At 57.2% G+C, this 23,375-nt stretch overlaps 1 protein-coding gene across 10 annotated transcripts in view; it reads right to left on the minus strand.

Annotated features, from left to right (window-relative positions):
- The window catches only part of ARAP1 (ArfGAP with RhoGAP domain, ankyrin repeat and PH domain 1), a 67,479-nt gene that overhangs the window by 3,337 nt on the left and 40,767 nt on the right, over positions 1 to 23,375 (minus strand). For 5 of the 10 annotated variants that reach the window (XM_063728195.1, XM_054526008.1, XM_063728192.1 and 2 more), the window contains 24 exons: positions 23,080 to 23,149; positions 22,672 to 22,792; positions 22,035 to 22,237; positions 21,487 to 21,593; positions 18,812 to 19,011; positions 17,426 to 17,511; positions 15,770 to 15,952; positions 14,531 to 14,705; positions 13,256 to 13,390; positions 11,005 to 11,140; positions 10,593 to 10,695; positions 9,499 to 9,694; positions 9,187 to 9,238; positions 8,912 to 9,075; positions 8,574 to 8,786; positions 8,140 to 8,245; positions 7,309 to 7,456; positions 7,133 to 7,219; positions 6,978 to 7,046; positions 6,571 to 6,688; positions 5,284 to 5,397; positions 4,918 to 5,063; positions 4,343 to 4,375; positions 42 to 124 (listed from right to left, as the gene is read on the minus strand). In XM_063728195.1, coding sequence (XP_063584265.1) covers positions 42 to 124; positions 4,343 to 4,375; positions 4,918 to 5,063; positions 5,284 to 5,397; positions 6,571 to 6,688; positions 6,978 to 7,046; positions 7,133 to 7,219; positions 7,309 to 7,456; positions 8,140 to 8,245; positions 8,574 to 8,786; positions 8,912 to 9,075; positions 9,187 to 9,238; positions 9,499 to 9,694; positions 10,593 to 10,695; positions 11,005 to 11,140; positions 13,256 to 13,390; positions 14,531 to 14,705; positions 15,770 to 15,952; positions 17,426 to 17,511; positions 18,812 to 19,011; positions 21,487 to 21,593; positions 22,035 to 22,237; positions 22,672 to 22,792; positions 23,080 to 23,149 — 3,048 coding nt within the window. The remainder of the gene's footprint in view (positions 1 to 41; positions 125 to 4,342; positions 4,376 to 4,917; positions 5,064 to 5,283; positions 5,398 to 6,570; positions 6,689 to 6,977; positions 7,047 to 7,132; positions 7,220 to 7,308; positions 7,457 to 8,139; positions 8,246 to 8,573; positions 8,787 to 8,911; positions 9,076 to 9,186; positions 9,239 to 9,498; positions 9,695 to 10,592; positions 10,696 to 11,004; positions 11,141 to 13,255; positions 13,391 to 14,530; positions 14,706 to 15,769; positions 15,953 to 17,425; positions 17,512 to 18,811; positions 19,012 to 21,486; positions 21,594 to 22,034; positions 22,238 to 22,671; positions 22,793 to 23,079; positions 23,150 to 23,375) is intronic. The other 5 variants (XM_063728197.1, XM_063728194.1, XM_024255448.2 and 2 more) reach the window with 5 other exon arrangements.

Raw genomic sequence — 23,375 nt, forward strand, 5'->3', positions numbered from 1 at the left:
CAGGCCCCAGCAGCAAGCCTATCTGCCCAGTCCCAGCTTACCAGGTGGGTGGCCTGAGTTTCTTCTTCACTCCCAGGTAGACTTTGAGACTCTTAACAGGCCACTCCTTCTCAGGCCGGTGACTCTGGGGTAGGGCGAGGAGAAGAGGGCACTTTAGTCTGCAGAAAGGGCACTGGGGCCGCTCTCCCGACTGGGCAGCTCCCTCTTCCCACTCCCCAGCCCTCTTTGCATCCCAGCACAGGGCGCCTCCTCCAAGAAGCCTTCCTGACAAAGCCCTCCCTGTTCACAATCTAGCCCAACCAACCTCCCAGCCCTAGGCCCCCAAGGCCTGTCTCCCTGCAGCAGTATCAGACAGTCAACCCTCAGTCTCCGAGGCAGCTGTCCCAACTGGGACATCTGCAACAGCGAATCCCAGCACCACTCTGATGCCCTGCAAACTGGAGGACTTGAAGCATCAGCCTGAATCAGATTGTATGTGGAGGGAGAACTGCACATCCTCCCCCAGCACCAAGCTGGAACGAGCGGGTGTGACCAGAGAGCCTCGGTTGGCTGCTCGTGTCTATGTTCATCTCAGGTTATTCATTTCTCAGCCCTCCCTGCCCCACAGAGGCTCCAGGGTTGACCGTGTGAACAGAAGGCTTGAGGGACCAGCAGTTACTAGCTCTTTGGTTCCACAAGAAGGCTAATGACTCAAGCTGAAGCAGAACAGCTGTTCAATAGACCACAGGAAGAACTTCCCAATGGTCTAGGTCAGGAAGCGAGAGACCAATGTACTGGGGAGGGACACCAGATTGCCAAAATGTTCACCTCTGGCCCCAGCCTCTGCATATGGGTCTGGGTTTGGAAGGAGCAGGCTGGCTCGGAGGCAGAGGGATGGGGGCAACGACCCCCAAGGAAGAGGTTGGTTGGAGGTCAAGCTAATGAGGCTTCCTCCTGCTCTGGGAGCCACTTGCTTGAAGCCCTACCCCTACCAGGCACCCCTGGAGTCCACAGGGGCACCAGAGTGAATGGCAGGGGAGGGGGATTCACTTACAACCGAAACTGGGGGTCAAAGACTGAGCCACCTCCCTGCTGTTCCCCACCATTGCTCCCAGCCACCTCCAGGCATGGCTCCTCAGCAGGGGCCAGAGAAGGGAAGGCCAGGGGAGGGGGAAGTTTCGGGAACTGGTGGACTTCCTGTGATATCACAAAAGGATGGGCTGCTTAGGGACTGGAGAAGACCTCTGTGCTCTCACAGCGGGTGTGGCTTAGGAGGGCCTTAGTAAGAACTTTTCACTCTGCTTTTACCCCGATACCTGCTGATTGGAAAGCCTCATGTCTTCTACAGACAGCACCTAACCTGATGATGGCCATGTGCCCAGGAGGGCCTGGAACCAACTGGGCTGCAGGCATGGAACAATCAGGGCTGCAGACAGGGAGGAAATTAGGCAGGCAGGAGGAAATCAGGCTTCGGACATGGAAGAAACAAGATATGGGGGAATACAAGGAAGAAACCTGTATGCACACACAGAAGAAGCAAGGCTGGGAGCACTAGAGCAATCAGCCTGCAAACTGGAAGACAGCTGATGGCAGAAATGGAAAGACTGAGACAGAGGCTATAAAAGAGATTCGGCTGCAGGCATGGAAAACACAAGGCTCTGGGCATGAGAGAGGAAGGATGTGGGGGAAACTGGACTCCAGGTACGGCAGGAATCGGCTGAGGGGATGGAAAACAGGCTGTGGGTTTGGAAGAAGTCAGGCTGTGGGTGGGAGGGGAACAGAACTAGAAGCAAGCAGTCAAGTGAGTCGAGGGTGGACGGGACAGGCCCAGTCAGGCGCAGAGGCAACTGCAGGAATCAAGGCATTCAAACCAGGCTGTGGCTCCAAGAATGAAAACACAACCCTCAGGCCTCCGATTCCTTGGGGTCTGATGTGCATGGCATGTGTGTGATGTAAGGGTGGCTGAGTCAGAAAGTCTGCAGAAGTGGGTCTTGGGAGGGAAGGATGTCAGTCAATGCACTCTCCTTTTGAGAATGAATCCACCAAGCTGGAGTGTAGTGGTACAATCTCAGCTCACTGCAACCCCACTTCATGGGATCAAGCCATCCTCCCACTTCAGCCTCCTGAGCAGCTGGGACTACAGGCATGCACCACCACGTCCGGCTAATTTTTATAGAGACAGGGTTTCACCATGTTGCCCAGGCTGGTCTCAAACTCCTGGACTCAAGCAGTCCTCCCACCTTGACCTCTCAAAGTGCTGGGATTACAGGCATGAGCCACTGCACCTGGCCCAAGGACATTTCTAATCAGACAGCTCATGTTTCCAGCATCTCCAAGGCATGGGGCCATGGGCAGACAATGACGTTTACTCTTGATGCTTAAGGATCTCTGCTGGAACCAAGATCTTTCTAGCATGTGCCTTTTCCAGGTGCCTCAGGGTCTTTAACAAGAGGAGACCCCAGGATAAGGCACAAGTGGACATGTATCCTACTGAATCACCCAAGATTGTCCCAATTTCAAATATTCTGTCCTATTGCTGCATAAACCAACAAATGCCAGAGTTGATAACCCCGTGGTAACCAGCCCACATCTGCTCAGGGCCTCTGCCAGGCCAGAGGTGTTGGCTGTCTCTGGGGTGTGGAGAGCACCACCTACCCTGTACTGAGCACCCCTCCCTGCTGAGTCCTCAAGTCTGAGACTTCCAGGAATACAAACTTGCGTTTCCACACTAAGAAACCTGGGTGCAAGTCCCAGTCTACACTTACAGATGGCCTTGGGCAAGTCACACAAAGCCTGTTTTCTCACCTGGAAGTGGGGACAGCCCTCTTCCTCAGAGAACAGCAGTAAGGATTCCATGTCTCAGTATGTGAGGGGCCAGCACTAAGCCTGGTTCCTTAGGGAACATTAGATCTCATCCCTTTTTCTAGCTCTCCTGCCTCCTTCCTTCCATGCCCAGGGATCCACAGCTGCCTTTCCAGGTGCTTCAGCCATCTTCCCTCCCTTCTGCCCACAGCGAGGGTTCTAAGCACTCCTAGAGGGAGGGGGCCAGGGAGATAGCATCCCAGAACCAAGGAGGATTGACTGGATGGGCAGATAGGCTCAGAAGTGAGGATGTGATCACAGAAGAGGGCAAAGGAGAGAAGAGACGGTGTTTCCCACAGGGTTAGCAGGAGCCCAGGATGCATTAGAAGAGGCACAAAATGCAAAGAGAAGGAGATGAGGTCCTGCTCTATCTGCTCTGCTCCTGCCATGGCAGCCAAGCCTGTTCAGATGACCTCAGGAAATGCAAGGGGCAGGAAGAGGCTGAAGACACTGGGGATGGGGTGGGGGATAGCTGTGGGAGCTCAGGCTAGACCACCGGGCTTGGAACCATGTCTCTGTTGCCCATCCTGCAGGACAGCAGTCCCCAGTCTTTATGGTACCAGGGACCAGTTCTGTGGACAACAATTTTTCCATGGGTGGGGGGATGGTTTCGGGATGAAACTGTAAAACCTCAGATGTTCAGACATTAGATGCTCACAAGAAGCGCACAACCTAGATCCCTCGCTTGCACAGTTCACAGTAGGGTTCACACTCTTTTGAGAATCTAACGCCGCTGCTGACCTAACAGGAGGCAGAGCTCAGGCAGTAATGCTCACTTGCCCAATGTTCACCTCCTGTTGCACAGCCCTGTTCCCAACAGTTGGGGACCCCTGCTGCAGGGCATCTATGCTCTGTGGCCCCCAAGGCATAGCTGGGACCCATGGGGGCATCATGAGATGCAGATTCTCAGCAGAACCTGAGCAAGGACCTTTTCCAGACAGAAGTATCCCCCTAGGAACAGGGCAGCCCCAAGGGCGGAGGGATGAGCTCTCTCTCCTAGGAGTGTGCAGAGTGGAAACAGCCAGCCAGGGAGCCTCAGAGAGACTGCTACCCCAGGTGGGGGTATCCCACAAGCCTCTCTCGTCCCATCCTGGCATGTTAGGATCAGGGCAGTAGCAAGAACATTCTGACAGTCCTGGAACACTGTCCAGGGTTGGAAATAAGGTGGCTCCAGGGATGACAGGAGATGAAGATCAGAGCTCTAATTCAAACCTAGGTGCCATCATTACTGGATCTTTAACTTCTACACTGAGTCCTTTGGAAAATTCTAAAGCACTGCACTGATAGGGAACCCTATCTTGGGGAAAGGACCCTGGGACAGGATTAGGGATAAAGGGGAGGAGCTTAGGCCCCAGGATAGGGGCCAGTGCCGACTAGCAAGGGGGCAGGGATCCATGCCTGGAGATGGCCAGGAGCCCTGGCTGTCTCCCCATGCTCCCACCCAGCTCATTTGGCCCCCAGGCGGTGTAAGGCAGCTGGCAGTCAGCCCACAGCTACTCACGGTCTCAGGGGCCCCGCTCCACGGCCTCTGGCTCTGTTTGATAGAGGATCAGGGTTATGGAAGAAGTCCCAGGTCTAGAGCCAGGACAGCATGTGCAGTGATGTGTGGGGTTGGGGTGTGTGTATGGCATGTATGTGCAGAAGGTGGAGGGTGTCAAATGGAGTCTGGGTTGGAAGAACACCTGCATGTGGACAGAATGAGTGAGGAGGGTGGCCCGGGAGGCATATGACATACGATATGACAAGGCATGCATGGGCCACAGCTTGGGGCTGTCATCAAGTAACAGGTTCCTGTGGGTGCAGTGATAAGGCACAGGCACAGTGAGACACAGCATGGGCATGGAGTGGTGTGATGGCATCCGGGTGCCAGGGCTTAGTGGGGCTACAGGGCACAGTAGAGTGGCCATCCAGGGCCACAGCAGGAGGGATCTTGAGAGTCTACAGTTCTCCCCCACTGCTGTGCCATCCTGAGAGCCTGCAACGGGAATATTTCCACTTGCAGACCAAGAGGAATCTCTGAGCACATTCAGGTGTACAGGTGCCCACCTTGGGGCAGAACCCAGCGGGGCCACTTACCCGGACCTCCTTGTAGAGCCGCAGGCAGCTGCTGTTGAGGATGAAGTAGCGATCGTGGAAGCCACCTGAGGGCAGGCCCAGGCCCAGGAGGCTGCGGTCCTCACGGAACTTCATCATGCCATGCTTGGTGTCACCGACACGGCTGGCTGGGGGGGGGACTGGAGTGGGCACAGGCTGCACCAACCCCTACCCGGGGCTGGGTCCCAGGATGAAGGAAGCTGCCCCATCCTGCCCCAGCCTCTCCATAGAGGCCCACCCACCAGGTGCCCTCTGTCTGAGCTGTTCCTACCTGGCACCACCAGGTCCCACCCTGGCTCTGGAAGAGAGGACCACCAGGAGCCTGGCCACCCTGCAAGCACCACCTACCCAGGTACAGCAGCATGGCCTCCATGGCCTGGTGCTTCTTCACCACCAGGTGGCTGTCCGTGCCCAACCCGTGCAGGATGGGCAGCACCTTCTCCGCAAAGTGCAGGGGGCGCTCTGGGGAGAGGTCACACCTACGGTCACTGGGACCACGTGGCCCGATGCCACCAAAGGCTGGCAGATGGGCACATATCACCTACACATCCCCTGTCCACTCCAACCGTCTGCAAGTGCCGCGACACAAAACACCACCATCACGACCACCCTTCCCATGACCAGGCTTCAGGCTTGACACACCTGGCTGTGACCAAAGCTGCTCAAATTCAACATGTGCAAAACCATGCCCATGCTCTCCACCCCCCACCTCCCTGCCTACCCTCCCCTGTGGCCCCATCAGAGAAACACCCACCACCACCTGCCAGGCTGCTCAACCCAGAAACCAACCCTCCTCCCGCTCCCAATCCACACGTCGAATCTCTCTGCTCCGTCCACCTCCACTGCTGCCACCCCAGCCCACATTACCGCCTTCCCCTTGGACTAAACCATGGCCTTCAAAGTGTGCTCTAATTTCCCTCTCCCCACCCATCAGTGAGTAGCAATCTTCTTAAACTCCCACTCACTAACGCTCCGATGGTCTTGCATTGCTGCTAGGCCCTGCATGGCTGCCTCTGCCTCGATCTCCAGCCCCACCCATGTCACCAGCCCCTCACTGCCCTAGTCTCCTTGAAAGGGCTGTGCCTCTGCCCACCACAGGGCTTTTGCCTTCTTCATCAAGTAACCCCTACTCTTCCTTCCCATCCTGGCTCGGGGAAGACCTGGCAATGCCATGGGTCTTTCCTCCACAGCAGTTAATGCATCTGTAGTTGAACGTTTATTGGTATGATCATTAGACTAATGCCTCCATCCCACACGAGACTAACCCCACGAGGATAGGGGCTGTGTGTGTGGCTCCCTAGCCCAGTGCCTGGCACTCAACAAATACAGTAAAACAAATGAACAGATACAGCCTCATCCTCCACTGCCATCAAGACCACCTTTACCATAAAATACCTTTCTCACCTCAACCATCACCATTGTCACTGACACCTTCTATCAGCCACATGACAGGCATAACTTCAATCCCTGCCAGCACCCTATCACCACCGTCACAGAGATCAGTGTGACAGCAACACGTCATCAAAGCCCTTTTCACCATCCGTCCTCATGTGCAGGGTAGGGGAGGACAGACTGGGGCTACAGCTGAGACAAGACAAGCCATACCACACCCTGCACAAGCCCAAGGTCACTCACCTGCCTCCTCCCTCTCGTTGACCTCAAAGCAGGTCCAATAGTCCTTCTCCCTGATGCCCACATTCCGGCGATCCAGGATCTCCAGGGTGAGCTCCTCAGCAGTCATGGATGCTGGGATCTGCAAGGACCAAGGAGGAGATTAGCCTACCTGTGCCTAGCCCCTGCTCTGCCACAACCTTGCTATGTGACTCAGAGCCTGAGCCCATCCTTCTCAGGCCCTTCTGGAGTCCTGGGATAGAGAGGGGTATTTCTGAGTGGTTCTTAGGAGCAGGCCCCAGCACCAGCCAGATACAGGTCCCAAACTGGTCCTCTCCTTGGGGTAGAAGCACTGCTCCCCTGGCCATCTGAGCCTGTGCCTGGCCCAGCCTGATTCTCTAGCCCCTTGGCTTCTAGGTCCCAGCACCTACCTTGATATGCTGCTCAGTCTCTGCCTTCTTCTCCTCCAGATACACTGTGCAGATGAAGTCACCGGCATGCTGCAGGCAGACAGGGCTCAGCTGGAGGCCTAGGAAACGGGTGCAGGTGGCAAGCCCAAGCCCCCCACCCAGGCTCCAGCCTTCACCTGGGTCCCACTGGCAGTGCCAGCCACGCGCATCTTCACAATGGCAGTGATCTCCTCCCGCTGCTTCCTGAGCTCTTCCTCATCCACCTGGGAAGGGGCGAGAGGCAGGGACAGGTGGTCACCGCCATCTGGAAGGCTCACCCCTGCCCTCCACTGCCCACTGGCCAGGGACGCACACTAAACACCACCACATAGTGGTTAATGAGGTCTTCCACCACACGGCCAGCCTTGTAGTCCTGCCCATCTGTCTGGAAGAGCGTGGGCCCAAACACAATTGCCAGGTTGTGCACGTTCATCTGGTTCGTGTCTGAGAAGCACTGAACACTGGAGAGGGGAGGAGGAGGGCTTTGAGTGAGGAGTCAGGCCAGAGCTTCCCATCTCACCCTGTTAATTTCTGACAGGTCCAAGACTGGTCTGGTCAGAGGGGACCACTATTTAACAGGGTAGGAACAGTTTTTCTGGCCATATCTTGGGTGCTGGTAGGAGCAGGACTGGGAAGCTGGGAGATCCAGCCAAGGTACCCTGGCCCCAATTGGAAAAATCCTCTAGAACAGTGGTCCCCAACAGTTCTGGCACAAGGGATTGGTTTCATGGAAGACAATTTTTCCAAGGACAGGGCTGGGGGGCAGGGGATGGTTTCAGAGGCATTAGATTCTCATAAGGAGCGCGCCACCTCCCATGCGCAGTTCACAATAGAGTTCCGATCCTTTGAGAATCTAATGCCGTGGCTGATCTGACAGGAGGCAGAGCTCAGGCAGTAACGCTTGTTCACCCACCACTCACCTCCTGCTGTGCAGCCTGGTTCCTAACAGGCCACGAACCTGTACTGGTCTGTGGCCTGGGGGTTGGGGACCCCTGCTCTACAAATACCCAATGTTAGGGCAGATCACAGTCAGCACTTGGTGCAAAAGCCCAGCTGGCTCCCAGAGGAGGGTAGTCAGCCAGGGTGGGGGTAGAAGAACCTTCATCCCATCCCCCCAGAGTTTCACAATGATATCGTCCCTCACCAGTACAGGTGGCTGATAAGGGCCTTCACTGTGGCCCGGTTGACAGGGGGCAGCCGCACCAGCAGCTCTCGGTACCTGGAGACCTTCTCCTCCTCGTCCTCAATCTCTGGGTGGGAAAGATAAACCAAGTCAGAAACCCCCTGTAACTATCTTCCCCCCACCCCGCCCGGGCTGCTCTGCCTCTCATGGTGGGTGACAGCAGTCCCTGTGCCCTCCAAGTCAATGCAGGCCAGGCATTCAACCAGGGTAAGGAACTCTCAGTCTTCCAGGGCCCCTGGCTCTGTATGGAGTGGAGATGGGAATGAGAAGCAGAGGCGGGCAACTGGAGCCTGTGGGTTAGGGGGAGCCTAGTGCAAGTGCCACAAGGGAAGGGCGCAGGAGTCCGGATGGATGGGTGGAGGAGGAGGAGGCTGGGCACAGGCTGCAGGGCCCACCTGAGGCCTCCAGCCAGGCTAGGCGCTGGGCGCGAGTGAAGAGCCCATCAGGCAGGTCGCGCAGGAAGCGCTTGAGCGCCGATGAAACATCATCCACGTGCTGCTCGCCCTCCTTGAGGTGTACAGAGCGCGCATCCTGCCGCAGGCTCTCCAGCAGCCGCTGTGTCTTCGATGTCTGCCCACACTTGCGGTAGATGCCCTCCGAGGTCAGGCCTAGGGAGGGGCGGGGCCAAGCGTTCGGGGCCTGAGGCATTGCGTCATGGGGCGGGGCCACGCAGCTCTGGGGCGGTAGGCGGCTCCGGGAGGGGCGGGGCTGGCACCCCAGGGGCAGGGCTCACCGCACTGCGTGATGTAGTCCACACAGCGGTACACGATCACCGGGATATCCGAGTCCCCAAGCTGCTGCTCCGACAGCGTGTCCCCCATGCTGGCAGCTGCTTTCTGGATGGCCCCCAGCCAACCCATGAAGTCCAGCCGCCGCTCGCCCTGTATGTACAGTGTCCTGGGCCAGGGACAGTCAGTCACTGAGGGGCCTACACCTATCCCACCCTGTCCCCAGGCCCATCAGACTGCTCCAGGCTTCTCAGAGCTCCTCAGGGAGGCCGTGGCTCACCTCCTTCGCTCCACCAGCACCAGCACCTGGTTCTCACTGTCCCCCTGGATGGCTGTGGAGGGTTAGTCAAGGTGAGGCCTAGGTCTTGCTCCTGATCCCCAACCTATTCCCTCCCTCTCTGAGCACACACACACCCTTGAGACCCGCCCACCAACGTATGGGGTGGCTGAGATGCACCCCAAGGACATGAGAGGGCAGGATGGCGGCTCTGGCCAGGCCAGGCAGAGTTCAGATTTCCAGGCAAGGGCTGGGGGCCTGGGAGCCCAGGATAGGGTGCTCTGGAGGCTGGGGGCCCAGGTCTGGTCCACGCACAAAGCTCCTGCAGTTTCCGTAGTTGCAGCGGCTCTTCGCAGGGCCCCTCCGGGAAGACAGCGCGGAGTTCCGAGCCACTGAGAGAGAACCAGCCCTCCTGGGCCCGCTGTAGGCTCAGGCCAGCTTTGTAGGGTAGGCGTCCGAGCCGCTCAAAATCCCGGGCCAGCAGATCCTCGGCTAGGGGAGGCACGAATGCCTGGCAGAGAGGCGCCGGGGGAGACAACATCAGCCAACGGCACTGCCTGCCCCAATGCCCCAGCTCCTTGGCTTACAGGCAGGTGCCCTCTTCCCACCCAGCTGCCTTCTCTTCTCTTCCCCAAGGCAGAACCAAGCCCAGTGATGGAACTTGGGTACCATGCCCCACTTCATACCCACTCAGATGTGCCCGCCTCTGGAAAGCCTTCCCAGACACCTTCTGGAGGGCCCTTCTCTGGGCCCCCACAGCACCAAAGCATTCTTGCCCTCTGTTGTGGCACTGGTTACACTGCTGCTGCCGCCTGAACTCCACCCGCAGAGGAGCTGTCTCCCCCACCCACATGGGAGCTACTGAAGAGCTAGGACTAAGCCTGGTTCATCTAAGTCCCCAGGTCTCCGAGGGCTGACTCTCAGGAGGCGCACAAGACAACTGATCAACAGACAAGTGAATGATAAAAAGTCACAGGCTCTCACAGCACAGGGGACCCCACAGGCACCTGGCTCTAGTCCCCGAGGCAGAGCTCTCCTGGTGGCCTCCCTGCCTCTTCCCTCCAGCCTCTGCTTGCTCGCCTCCAGGAACGAGGAGCACACCCCCCTGGAGGCCGCACTGTCCATCCTAAGATGGCTCTGACTGTCATTCACTGTTAAACACTTATTGAGCACCTATGGAGTGCAAGGCCCACAGCCCTTCTTCTGCAGAGCTAGGATAGGTCTGACCAACTCCACAGATGGCTGCAGATTACAGTAGGCCCTTGGTGGGACAGGCCTGCTCCATGTCTGCTGCCCTGCATCTAGCTTCTGCTCTCTAGACGGGGGAGCTGGGATACATGGGATTGGCCAGGAGGCCCCACCTTCCCCAGTCAGACACCCTTACACCCGCCCTGCTACCCCAGGCCCACCTTAGCAATACACTTGACCCACTCATGAGCCTGCTCCGCACTCTCCAGCCCAAACAGGTACAGCCGTTCTCCCTCCGTGTACACCTCAAAGGTGTGCTCAAAGCTGCAAATACACAGGCCAGGACTCAGGCCCACCTCATCCAGCATGGGCCCACCCCCAACCCGCACCATCAACCACCATCCTCTGCCCCCTCCGCACTGCCTTGGCGCTTGTCCTTACTCTGGTCCCCTAAGAGGTGGTGGAAAAGTCTTGGGCTGGGGCCTCAAGAGACCGGAGTCGGCCCTTGTGCAGCCTCCGTTTGCTGTGTGACCCTGGGGAGGTCCTCCCCTTCTCTGGGCCTATTTCCCTGTCTCCCCAGTGGGGGATTGTACTTTATAGCAACCACATTCTGATTTGCCCAGGAGTACTCACCCATGGGTGTCAGGAGGGGGCACTGCCAGGCACACAATCTCACTGGCCCGAATCTCTCCATTGGGGGTCACTGCCCGCTCATTCTCAAAGTAGCTCAGGACCCCATCACCAAGGACACACCAGCGCCGGCTGAACTCTGGGAAGGATTTGGGCAGGGGAGCCATCAGAGAGCCCCCCACCACCTGAAAACCACCTCTGCATCCTCCCGGGGCTCCTGCTCCCATCTGACCCATGAGCTCTTCATTCTCTCAAGTTTTCCCCAAATCCATCCACCTCTCTGCATCCCCACCACGCCAGCCAGCCCACAAGTCATCCTCTCTCCCAGGCCTCTGCAGCAGCCCCTTCCAAAATCCCAGAGTGATCTAGCTAAAATCAGACCCCATCCTTCCTCTAACCAAAACCATTCCATGGTCCTCAGGACAGACTCTGTGCCCCTCAGCCTGCCATTCAAGGCCCTGTCAGGTCTACCCCTGCCCATCTCTCTAGCTGCCTCTCTGTCACTCCTGGACACACACATCCCTACCCAGCACTCCCAGCTTTTGCAAACCTTGTCCCCTCTACCCACCACCTGAATGTCACAGGAAGCCTTCTATGCCCCAACCTCCTTTTCCAGAAGCACCTATCACTCTGTACTCTGCCTCCTGCTACAATGGCTCTGAGAGACTGGCAAGGTCCCATGAAAGAAACAGAAATGGGAATCTGGACCAGGAAAGATACTGGAAAGGATAGGCTGCCATGGCCATGCAGGCTTGTACTGTTCACAGCACTGAGCTTTACAGTGGCTCAGAGCTTCCTGGCATCCAGGACAAAAAGGACGACTCAGGCAGTTGTTACATAAATGACATTATCAGGCAGAGGGAGGCAGACCTGGGGCAATGAGGTTGTGAACAGCATGGAGTTCCAAAGAAATCTTTGGGAGTTGGAGGGCTTTGTCCCCGTAGGAGAGCATGCAGGAGGTGCTGAGGGATGTTGTCAGCAATGACCTCACAATGTTCCCACAGCAGACTCTGTCTCTCATCCTGTCTGTGAGGGCCTGACATTTGCTCTTTGAGGGCAATGTGTCCTCAGGCCTGTCCTCGCGGATGGGCTCCCTCCAGGAGCACCAGCTCTGCCTGAGTCACCCTTCATTCTGCAGATATTTGCCAAGTGCCCACTGTGTGCTAGCTACTGTTCTAGGATCTGGGGGCTACAGGCAGTGGTGGCCAAAAGGAGTTTATGTCCCAGTGGGGTACAGAGAATCTATAGATAAGTACATTAATGGACAAATGAGTACCAGGTAAGTGGTGTGAAGAAAATGCAGGGTAGCCAGGCGTGGTGACTCACGCCTGTAATCCCAGCACTTTGGGAGGCCAAGGCGGGCAGATCACCTGAGGTCAGGAGTTTGAGAGCAGCCTGACCAACATGGTGACACCCCATCTCTACTAACTAAATTAGCCAGGCATGAAGGCACATGCCTGTAATCCCAGCTACTCGGGAGGCTGAGGCAGGAGAATTGCTTGAACCCGGGAGGCAGAGGTTGCAGTGAGCCAAGATCGCGCCATTGCACTCCAGCCTGGGCAACAAGAGCGAAATTCCATCTCAAAAGGGTAAAGGGAGAGATGGGGGGTGCTATTTTGCATAAGGTAGTCAGAGATGACATCTCTGCAGGAGTGATACTGAAACAGAGTCCTGACGGAAGTGAGGGACTGGCCATGCAGATACCTGGGGGAATGCATTTCAGGCAGAGGGAACAGCACAGGCAAAGATCCTGGTAGGTGATGACGTGTCTGAGAAACAGTGAGGAGACCGGCAGAGTGATTAGGGGGGTGGTTCAGAGAGGTAATGGGGGTGGTGGCCAACTGTGCGGGCTCTTGTGGATTTTCTTCTGAGTTGGGGAGTGAATGGAAGGCTGAGATCAGAGGGAAAGGGCTTTCCGTTCAGTCCTCAAACTCCCTACCAGCCACAGGCTCTTACTACCAGATGCTCAGCAGAGCCCATATCCAGTAGGGCTCAATAAAGGCTCATTTAGTCCAAAGAAACTCTGGCAGTGACCTGCTCTGCAGTGTCATGCACTACCCCCATTCCCACCAGGATCATTTAGGAAGCACCTACTGTGTACCACAGACTATATCCAGGAAGCCCTCTAGGGTGACTCTGCCAGAGTCCACTTGGCAGCCTCATGGGTCCACCAGTCTGGCCAGCCCTGGTTTCCCTAGCCCTGCAGCCATGACCAGATGCCATGGGCCAAGGCAGGGTCTGGGGTGGCACCCACCTTCCCGGGCCCGGCGTTCCTGTAGCAGCTTGCTGGCAGAGGCGGTCTTGTAGAGGAAGCCACTGTGGCTCACGGTCGGCAGGACAACTGAGTAGTGCTTTTCCAGGGGCTTCATCGAGTCCAGCCGAGGCACCTCTTTGGAGGCGGGGAAAGGATGGCAGGTCATGCTGGCCACCCAAGAGGGTGTCCCCACCTCACTCCCACTTGGCCTGGGCATCCAGGCTCACTTTCGAATCATCAGCCCCAGCTCCCTAACTGGCAGCCTCAAGCTCCCCCTCCTACCTGCAGGGTCTTGTCCAGGCTGTTTCTCCACCTCTCCCAACTTGTGGAAATTCACTCCACTCCCAAGGCCCAGTTCCAGCACCTCCCCTTCCAGGAAGCCTCCCTGATTCCTGCCCCACCCCACTCTCCAGGTTGGAGGCATAGGCCAGGCACACTGGCACGAGGGGGGCATTGGGCAAACTCAATAATAATCCCTGGAAAGAGGATTGTCCCAGACAGCGGGAAGCTCAAGGTGGCAGCCTGACTACAGCCCTGTTCCCCATGGTCAGTGCTGTGGGGGTGGGGGGTGATCTGCCCCCAAGTCCAAGCCAGCTGGGTGGTCTCCTGTGTCTCCCTGGACACCTGGGCTCTCTCCAGCCCAGTGTGCCCCGCCCAGAGCCCAGAGCCCAGAGCCCATGGCCCTGAGCCCAGAGCCCCAGCCATTGAGCTCTACCCTCAGTCCTGGGATGTGGCCCCAGAGGCCAGGCCTGGGCCACGAGCCGTGCTGCTCAACCCACTGACCCCTCCTCACCCACCCCAAGAGGGAGCCAATGGTACCCAAACCAAGTTCAGGATTGAGCTCCACCCAAGCAGGGCAGTAGACAGGGCTGCCTAGGTGGGTGACCCACACATGGAGAAATGTAACACAGCACCCCTCACGCAGCAACACAGACACACTCTGCACACACATGTACTCCAAAGCTCTCAACATCCCCAGAAACACAGATCCAGGGGGCTCAGAGGGTACAAACACCAGCACAGCTGCCAGCCATCCTGAGGGGCCCACACTGCAAGTCAGGGAAGTCATCAACAGTCACAGAGACACAGACACAGAGGAACATGCATACACAGTACAAATACACACTGACGTGCAAACCCAAGCACACCCCCAGCTCACACACGATTTACCACAGGCCCTTGAGGAGCTGCGATCACGGCCTGAGAGCAGCAGGTAAATCAAACCCCACCAGGCACTGCACAGCCTGGTGGACCCCCACCCTCTGCCACGCTCACCTGTGGTCCGGTTGTTCCGAAGGAATTCCATCTGCAGCGTCTGCCCTGCCTGCTCTGCAAGAGCCAGGGGCGTGGGGGCCTCAGGGTCCCCCGAGAAGCAGTTGATCCCAGCCCCACAGCCCAGGAGCGCCTGGGTCTCAGCCAGGTCTGTGGTGGTGACTGCAGCACACAGGGCCTAGGAAGAGGCAGGGGAGGGTCAGCCCAAGCAAGAGTGGGGGGCCCACAGGGAAAGGGGCTACAGGGGAGGAGAGGAAAGAAGAGGAAGGAGTCACCCAGGCCTGGAGCGGTCCATCCTCAGACTGAAAGAGAGAATAGGAAGGAAGAAAGAGAGGAGAGGGAAGAGAGAGGCCAAGGGGAGGAGGGGTGAGCAGGGGCTGCCTAGCAGAGGCCAGGGGATCCCAGCTGCCCGGGGCCTCACCCCTGCTGGCCGCCTGGACACAGCTGCCCAGTCAGCCAGAGCCTCCAGAGGATCTCAAGCTCCTTCTGCCTTGTGGAGGAGCAGGGGGGGTTCTTTGTAGCTAATTCCTCCCACATTTGAATTCCTCACCGCCTGCCCAGCCCTCCCAACCAATGGGAGTTGCCGCCCTTCTGGCTTGCAGGCTAGACTGGGTTGGGCTGGGAGCAGGACGCCTGGGTCCCTGGGAGGTGGAGGCCTGACTCCCACCGGGCTTCTAGCTGGACTGAGTCTGCCTGGGAGGGGCAGTTTGGGGGAGGGGCTGAAGGCCAACCAGAGGTCATAAATGGCATACCCCTGCCTCGGAGCTGGCTGCCTCCCACTCAGGCGGAGCCAGATCAGGGCCTAAGACTTGGCTTCCAGCCTGTCAGGGCCTGGGGCCCATACGGGGCCTCATCTTGAGTGGGGTGTGGATGGGGGTGGGTCGGAGCAGCCCAGCTGTTTTTCATGAGCCTGACAGGAAATAGCATCCCCATCAAGTTCACTCCTTTTAGCAGGATTCAGAAGCAACAGGACAGGGTGCAGGAGACTGAGGATTTGGGAGAGAGACAGACAGATGCTGGGGACGTGCCCTTGGCCCAAGGGTCAGGCCTGGCTCCTCCCTGCATGGCCAGAACTTTTCACATGGCTTAGGCAGGGCCCTTCTGCCCTCCAAACATCAGTTTCCCCATATGCCAAGGCATCACCCTGAGCTGGTAGATGAGATGGGTTAAGACAGTGTGAGGAACAGGGCAGCAGAAAGATGGGGGTGGTCCCAAGGGGCCCCAGAGCTGCAGTGCCCTGACCTTGTCCAGCTCCTCCTGGTTGCCAAAGAGCGGGTGGTAGCGGCGGTACTTGCCCTCACGGTACTTGGCCTCCAGGTGGCACCGCCGGGTGCTGGGGCTGCTGCTGGGCTGCAGGGCCTCACTGGGGGGCACGTTGGCTGCCCAGAAGCGGTTCCCAGCGCCATTCCCCAGCTGTAAGAAGAGCTGCGGGGGTGTGCAGGAGGTCAGACAGGCCAGCTGACAGCCAGGGGCCATGCCGGGCAGAAACTTGGTTTCTGAGGTTGTTAGGCAAGGGGCTGGGAGAGCCAGGCCATCTGCCCACTTTCCCAATGGGGAAGGTGAGGACAGCCTGGCCTGCTGGTGGCTGGGGATGCTCCTGCCACCAGTACTGGGCTCTGAGCCTAAGTCTCAGGCTCAGTGACAGGACAGGGAGTCAGCAGCCTGACAGGTGGACACCTCAGGCCTTGCACCTGGTCCCGGGGGCCTTGCTGCTGCCCCACCCAGTTCCACATCTGGAGCTCTGCATTCCTGAGGCTATGATAGCTGGGGGTGGGTGCCTAACCTGTCAGCCAATGGGGTGGGCAGGGATTTTGGAAACCTCTCCTGTCCCTGACATTCCTCTCTGGGCAAGAGGGATGGGGGTGGATTCTGGGTGAGTGCAGGGATCCAGCATTCGGTAATCAGTTCCTTCCTTCATCCGGCTCCTCATTCCACAGCCATTTCCTAGGCCCCCCACCTTGCCTCCTTGTCAGGTCCTGTATGGGGTGCTGGAGTCACAGCACAGAACAAAGCAGAACAGTCCCTGCCACTACTGATTCACTCTGTGTCTTTCGGCAAGTTATTTTCTCTCCCTGGGCTTCAAGGCTGTAAACTGGTTATTCTAATCCTAACTCCTGGCTTGTTCTGAAAGTCAGTTAATTAACATATGCAAAGTCCTTAGCACTTATGTGCCAAACACACCGTGGGGAGGTGAGAAAGGGATGTGACACTCCAAGTGTTGTGGAGTCTGCAGCCTGGGTCTACCCTCCCATTGCAGGTTCTCCCCTGTATCTACCACATATGGGTACCTGGGAGTTTCCAGTACAGGGGCATAAATGTACACGTGGGTGCACACACAGCATACATACATATACCCACTGGTGCATGTGAGTTCAGATGAAATGAAGGCTGAGGGCCTCTGAGGGGCTGTGCAAGGTAGGGGAGAAGGCCCTGGGTCAGCCAGAAGTGGGATGGAAAGAGGCAGGGATGGTGGTCAATATGCATTTACAGGGTAATCTCAGGCAGATTACAGCCCTGCCCAGGACCTCAGTTTACACATCTATTCAATGGATGACAGTGAAATTAGATCAGGAGTTAGCAAATTCTTTCTCTAAAGGGCGAAATAGTAAATATTTTAGGCTTTACAGAACACGTACAGTCTCTGCTGCATTTTCTTCCTTTTTAAAAAAAAATAATAATAACACTTTAAAACTATAAAAACATTCTTAGCTCACTGGCCAGTTTGCTGACTTTGTCAAAAATTGCTTTTCCGAAATCCTCACCCACTAGATTATCACAAAGGGTCTCTTCCAGCTCCAAGGTGCTGCGGTCACTGAGATAGGGAGGGGGCTGGGAGACCCAGACAGCTGTTGAATGGGGCAGACCCCAAGTATCGGTGGCAAGCAGGGGCATCCCCACCTCGATAAGTGTTTCTGTCCACACCTTCCTGTCCATCTTCAGGCTCCGCACCTTGGAGACGCCAGCGCCCAGGCCACGGTGCTCCCCTGTAGACACAGGGCCAGACCCAGAATCACCTGGGCCCTCCCCTTCACGGGAGCACTTACCCACCCCCAGTGTCTACTGAGACAGGCAGGGATGAGAGGCCACAGGCAGGCCCCAGGGGGTAGGCCTGCTGGCAGCTCTGGAATCCAGCCGTGTACTCTTGCTCCCCCACAGGGCAGGACTGAGCCCCGTAATCCTTGCCTGGGCTCCTGCACCAGCCCCCTGCAACTGGCCCCCTGGAACCATGCTTGGCCTCTTGCAGGCCACTCTTAACACAGCCCTGCCAGAGGTGATCTCTTTAAAATGCAAATCCCTGACTTCTAATCCCTGCTTTCACCCTCCAGTGGTTCCCAGAATTAGATCACAACTCCTTACCTGCTTCCCCTCCATCATCTTTCTACCCAGACTGTCATCACCCATGTCCTCATGGCCACTCCTTCCTGCCATTCAGATTTCAGCTGGCATGTCACCTCCTCAGAGAGGGCCTCCCCAGCACACTTCCCCAGACTTGCTCCTCCACCTGGATCCCCACCTCCAGCAGCCCACAGCCACCACCTGGGCTATGTCAGCTCCCAGGAGGACAGAATCCCCAGCATCTGGCACGCAGTGGCCAGAATGAGTGGCCTCGATTGAGCAGATGAATGAACCTTGGGCCCGACCCTCTCGCATTTCATCTTCCTCATCCAGTCAGTCATTGAGAGTTTTCCTCCATAGATCCTCAACAGCCCTCAAATGCTCACGGCTTCCCCAGGCCAGGCTTCCTCCTCCTCCCTCTCCTAAATCCTATGGCAGCCTCCTCACTGGTCTCCAGTCTCGCCCCTCTAACTCAGCTTCCACCCACCAGCCAGAGTCTGACCCACAAATCTGACCATGTCCCTGCCTCTCATCGCCCTCCAGACAAAAACCAGCTCCTCCCTCTGCATGCAAAGCCCTGCCTGGCCCCTGCCAACTCCTCTTGCCTGGCCTCCCCTATTCTTCTGACATGAGAGGAACACCAGACCCCAACAAGCCTGGGCTCAAATCTGGGCTCATTTACTTGCCAGGTGACCCTGAACAAGCCATTTCCTCTCCCTGTGCCTCCGTGTCCCCACCCGTGATGGGAGAAGTTGAACCCCCGCCTGGCAATGTAAGGACTCAAGGCTAATCACAGGGGAAAGCCCTGGTGTGCAGGAGAAGCCTCATCAACAGCAGCTCTCTGACTGCTGTTTCCGCTCCAGGCCCTCCTCCAGATAGGACACCTGCCATCCCAACTGGCCAACCCTGCCACGCCTCTGCCTGGTACCCCGACCCCCATGCACACACCTGCACAGCGCTTGCAGATGACAACACAGAGGTTGATGGAGGCCCAGTCAGGCTGAGGAGCCCCGCAGTCAGCACAGAACCTGTTGGGGGCTGCAGCCCAGATGCGCTCGGCCACCTCCGAGGTAGACAGGGCCTCGGCGATGGCTCCCTGCATGGCCTCCAGCCACTGCTCCTTCTCTAGCTCTGAGTCAGCAGAGAAGCTGGGGACATAGGGGTGGGGAGATTGGTGGGGATGGACTCAGAGGGATTTGGGGGCAGCATGAGGAGACACAGAATGAAGTGGGGGACAAGGTGTTGGGAGTGCTTAGGCAAAAGAGTGAGGCATCCCACTCTGGTAGGGAAGGTAGGTGTGGACAAAGGCAAGGACACCAGGAACACAAGAGCATATGGGGGCAGGGGAGCCCAGTGGGGGGCTCTGCCCAGCCCGCAGAATGAAGGCTGCTGGGAAGAAAATGATGCCTGAGCTAAGATTCGACAGATCAGAAGGGCTGAGCCAGGTAAAGAGGTGAAAGGACAGTCTAGACAGAGGGAACAGCATGTGCAAAGGGGCAGGATGGCACAGGGGGCATTCCAGGAGACAGGAGGGCAGACTGGCAGAGAAGAGGGTGGGAGATGGACAGGGACAGGCCTGCATCAGGAAGAGGAAGTCAAAGTGTACCCTGAGGACAATGGAGAACCCACAGAGGGTTTAAGTAGGAAGGAGGGGAGGGTATAGAGATGTCTTTAAAAGACTCCTCCACCATCCCCATCCTCATTCCTATCCCAGCCCCAACTGTGACATGCTCCATGACCCCACTGCACAAAGAACTCCATTGGCCCAGCATACCGAGACACCTGTGGCTGCCATAGCATGCCCTGCTCTTCAAGGTGAGAGGCCCTGGTTGAACAATAAATGATGACTGTCCCTGAAAAAATTTAGTTTTAAAAATACCCCTCTGGCTCTTTCCCTGCCACCACCGAGTCACACATGTGACCATGAGTCTACTCCACCCATAACCCATTGCCACAACCAAGGAAGGCATCGCCGCTGGAGGTGTGATGGCCATTAATGCCACTTTATGGAGGTGCTGGAGACCTCCGCCTCCACAACCTAACACGTGGAATTCGCAAAGCTGCCAAAGGTGGAGCCAAGCGCCAAGCTCACCTTCCTGTGCTTGCGCCCAAATGCAATGAGCCACGCATGCCAGCTGGGGGAGGCCCTTTGTGTAGAACACTAAGTCTACCTCTTTAGGGCTGATGACAACAAGAAACCCAGGAACGGGTAGGCCTCTCAGACTGACAATCAGAGAATGCCTGTCAGGCAGGGCTGCAGCTGTGTGTGGTAGTTAAGGACTACGGCAAAGAATCTCAGGGCAAGGATGTCATCAAAGAGAACTTCAAATGCAAGAAATGAGCAAATAAAAACTTAGCTCTCAAATATAAGGCCCCCGCAGAAGTCAAAGCAGTTGGAGTAAAGAGGCTGGACAGGCACGGGCGGCCCAAGAGTGAGGAGGCAGGCGCTGGGGCCAAGGGCCCACCAGGCCTGGGCCAGAAGGGTGACAGCAGAGGGATGGGGCCAGATGGGGTAAAAAGGAAAGGCACGGGCCAGGTGTGGTGGCTCACCCCTGTAATCCCAGCACTTTGGGAGGCCGAGGTGGGTGGATCACCTGAGGTCAGGAGTTCGAGACCAGCCTGACCAACACGGCAAAACCCCGTCTCTACTAAAAATACAAAAATTAGCCGGGCGTAGTGGCGTGCACCTGTAATCCCAGCTACTTGGGGAGGCTGAAGCAGGAGAATCACTTGAACCTGGAGGCAGAGGTTGCAGTGAGCCGAGATCACGCCACTGCACACCAGCCTGGGAGACAGAGCAAGACTCTGTCTCAAAAAGAAAAAAAAAAAAAAAGGAAAGGCACGAGTCCTTCCCTCTTGGTTGGAGAGACAGGCCCCTGGGAAGAACAGGGAGCTGAAAAGGGGAGATGACCACAGTTGTCAGACATGCAGGCCAGAGGTCAGCAGAAAGATCCCGCTGGAGACAGACACCTGGGCTAAGAGCAGAGAAGTGGAAGGGTTGGGAGTGATGCTAGTGTTTATTGAGCAGTTACTACCCAGTATTACAAACACTTCCCCAGGAAACTGAGGCACACAGAGGCCAAGTGATTTCCCAGGTCACACAGCTAGTCAGTGGTGGACCCAGGATTCAAACCCGGGCATAGTTCAGTACCTCAGAGGTAGCGGCTGAAGGCCTGGGAGTGGGCAAGGCTGCCCAGGGAGAGGGCAGAGGACAGAGAAAGACACCAAGGGACAGCTGAGGTCAGGAAACCAAGACGGCAGAGGCTTGGTGGCCCACAGACAAGGACTGAGGAGCAGCCTCATGAGAGACAAGAGCACTCTCCAGGGGTGGCGTAGGCGCAGGGATAGTGGGGCAGGGGCAGTGGGTGCAGGAGGCCAGATGGGCAACCCCTGAGCAGCATGGCAGGCAGGGGAGGACAGCAGTTGCCAAGCAGCACAGGGGAGAGTGAGACCTCTTAGGGAAGGAGATCAGAGTGGGTTAGCGAGTGACGGGAGAGGGGCTCCACAGGTGGGGCAGGGTGAGGGAACCCATCCCACAGGAAGGCGCAGCTTCCCATGTTGCGCAAAAGGAAAACATTAGGAAGAAGTGAGGATGCCGGCGAGCCAAGAGGATGGAGAGTCACCTGAAGATGCGGTAGGGTGTGGTGAGGTCGAAGCTGCGCCGGTCCACTTCCTTCACGTTGCCCACGCTCATGTCGATGAAGGTGATGCCAATGCCCAGGTGGTACTCCTGGAGGGCAGGTGGGACGGGATGAGGGCAAGGCTTTGGGGTCAGGGCGTGAGGCTTGGGACGGGGAGAGGAAGGGAAGGTGGTGCAACTCAGGGACTGGGGGGGTGCCCAGGAGGGAGACAGCAGGGGACATGGGAAGCTGGGCAGGGTAAGGGGCTGCAGGTTCAGGGCCCACACAGCAATGAGCAGAGGTGCAGGGGCGCAGGGGCCAGGGCAGGGACTGGAGGGCGGTGCTCAGAGCCTGGGGGAAGTGGTCAGAACTGAGGGAAAAAAAAAAAAAAAAGAAAAAAAGAACTGAGGGGAGCGAGGACATATCCAGGCAAAGGCCTGGGCTCAGTGCAGGAAAAGAGGGAACGGAAAAGGCAGGGCTAAGGCCCTAGGTCAGCTTGGGGCAGGGTAGGTGGGCATGGGCAGGGGAGAGGTTCCATGACCCCTTAGCACCTCTAGATTCTTGTAGAGCTGCACTTTGTCCCCGACCACGGCCACGTACAGCTTATTCTTGAAGCCACGAAGCTCCAGGCTGCCAGCACGGTCAGGCTGCTCTGAGCCTGGAACTCCCAGCAGATAAGCGCTAGAGAGCCGGGCCCGGGCACGCTGCTCAGCCATGGCCTCCTGCAGGGCCTGCATCCACTCCTTCCGCTCCACTGCAGGAGAAGGGTAGAGGAGTAAGCCCAAGGTCGCAGGGAGCCCCTCAGGGGTCTCCTGGCCCTAGGCTCCGCAGGCAACACCTCCTCCAGAAAGCCCACCCAGATTGCCCCCCTATCATTTTGCTTGACTTCTCTGACTTGAATGAGCTCAGGCTCCAATCCCAGCTATGCCACTGATGCTGGGCAAGTGACCTCACCCCTCCAAGCCTGCTTCCGCTGATTGTGTGGTTCTGAGGAGTCAGTGACCGTACCAAGCACAGAGCCGGTCACAGAGAGTGCCCCCTTCCTCTGCCCACCTCACAAAGGGACCATGCCTCCCCGGATGTGATGTGAGAGGGCGGAGGCACCATGCCTCTCTTCCCCCTCCTCTGCCCAAACTTCCAGTCTTCTCTACCCCCTTCTACACACACACACCACCCCACACTCCCCACCATCACTCTCTGCCCGGAAGGCAAAGGTCCGGTTGTTTGTGATCACTTCAAACTTCTGGTCCCCGATGGCAGCCACGCGGGAGATGCAGGCCACAGAAATAAAGCGCTTAGAGTAAGCGTCCTGGGGGAGAGACAGGAGCTATATTTCGGGACCCAGCACCTCGCTGACTCCCCCATCCTCAGCCAAAATGAAGGCTGCAGCCCTGTCTCCTGCAGCTGGTCAGAGACAAGACCCTGTGCTGACCTGACTGCAGCCCTCAGCAGGCAGAGGGCCAGGAGGACAAGGGTTAAGGGGTCAGACTTAGAGCTCTGGCGAGGACTTCTCTGGGGAGGGACACCACCTCGCTCCAGTGTTGGGGCCAGCCTAGGCTGGAGCAGGGGTCACGTCAGGACTGATGCAGGCCTCACCTTGTTACTGTCAAAGTATCGCAGGTGATCAGCATCCAGTCTCACCCATCGTTTCTGATAGATATAAGATCTGGAGAGGGAGAGGGACAACAGGCAAATGACCAGGGGTGAGAGGATAGGTTCCAGGACTACCCCAGCCTTCAGAAGCCACACTCAGAGTGAGGATCAGCCAGGTTCTAGGGAGGAAGAATCCCAAATGGCCACTGGCAAGAAGATGGACTTTACAGCAAGAGTGATTGAAGTCAGACTCAAAGTAACACATCTCTTTTTTTTTTTTTTTTTTTTTTGAGACAGGG

Source organism: Pongo abelii, chromosome 9 (genome assembly GCF_028885655.2).
Source record: "Pongo abelii isolate AG06213 chromosome 9, NHGRI_mPonAbe1-v2.0_pri, whole genome shotgun sequence".
Taxonomy (NCBI): domain Eukaryota; kingdom Metazoa; phylum Chordata; class Mammalia; order Primates; family Hominidae; genus Pongo; species Pongo abelii.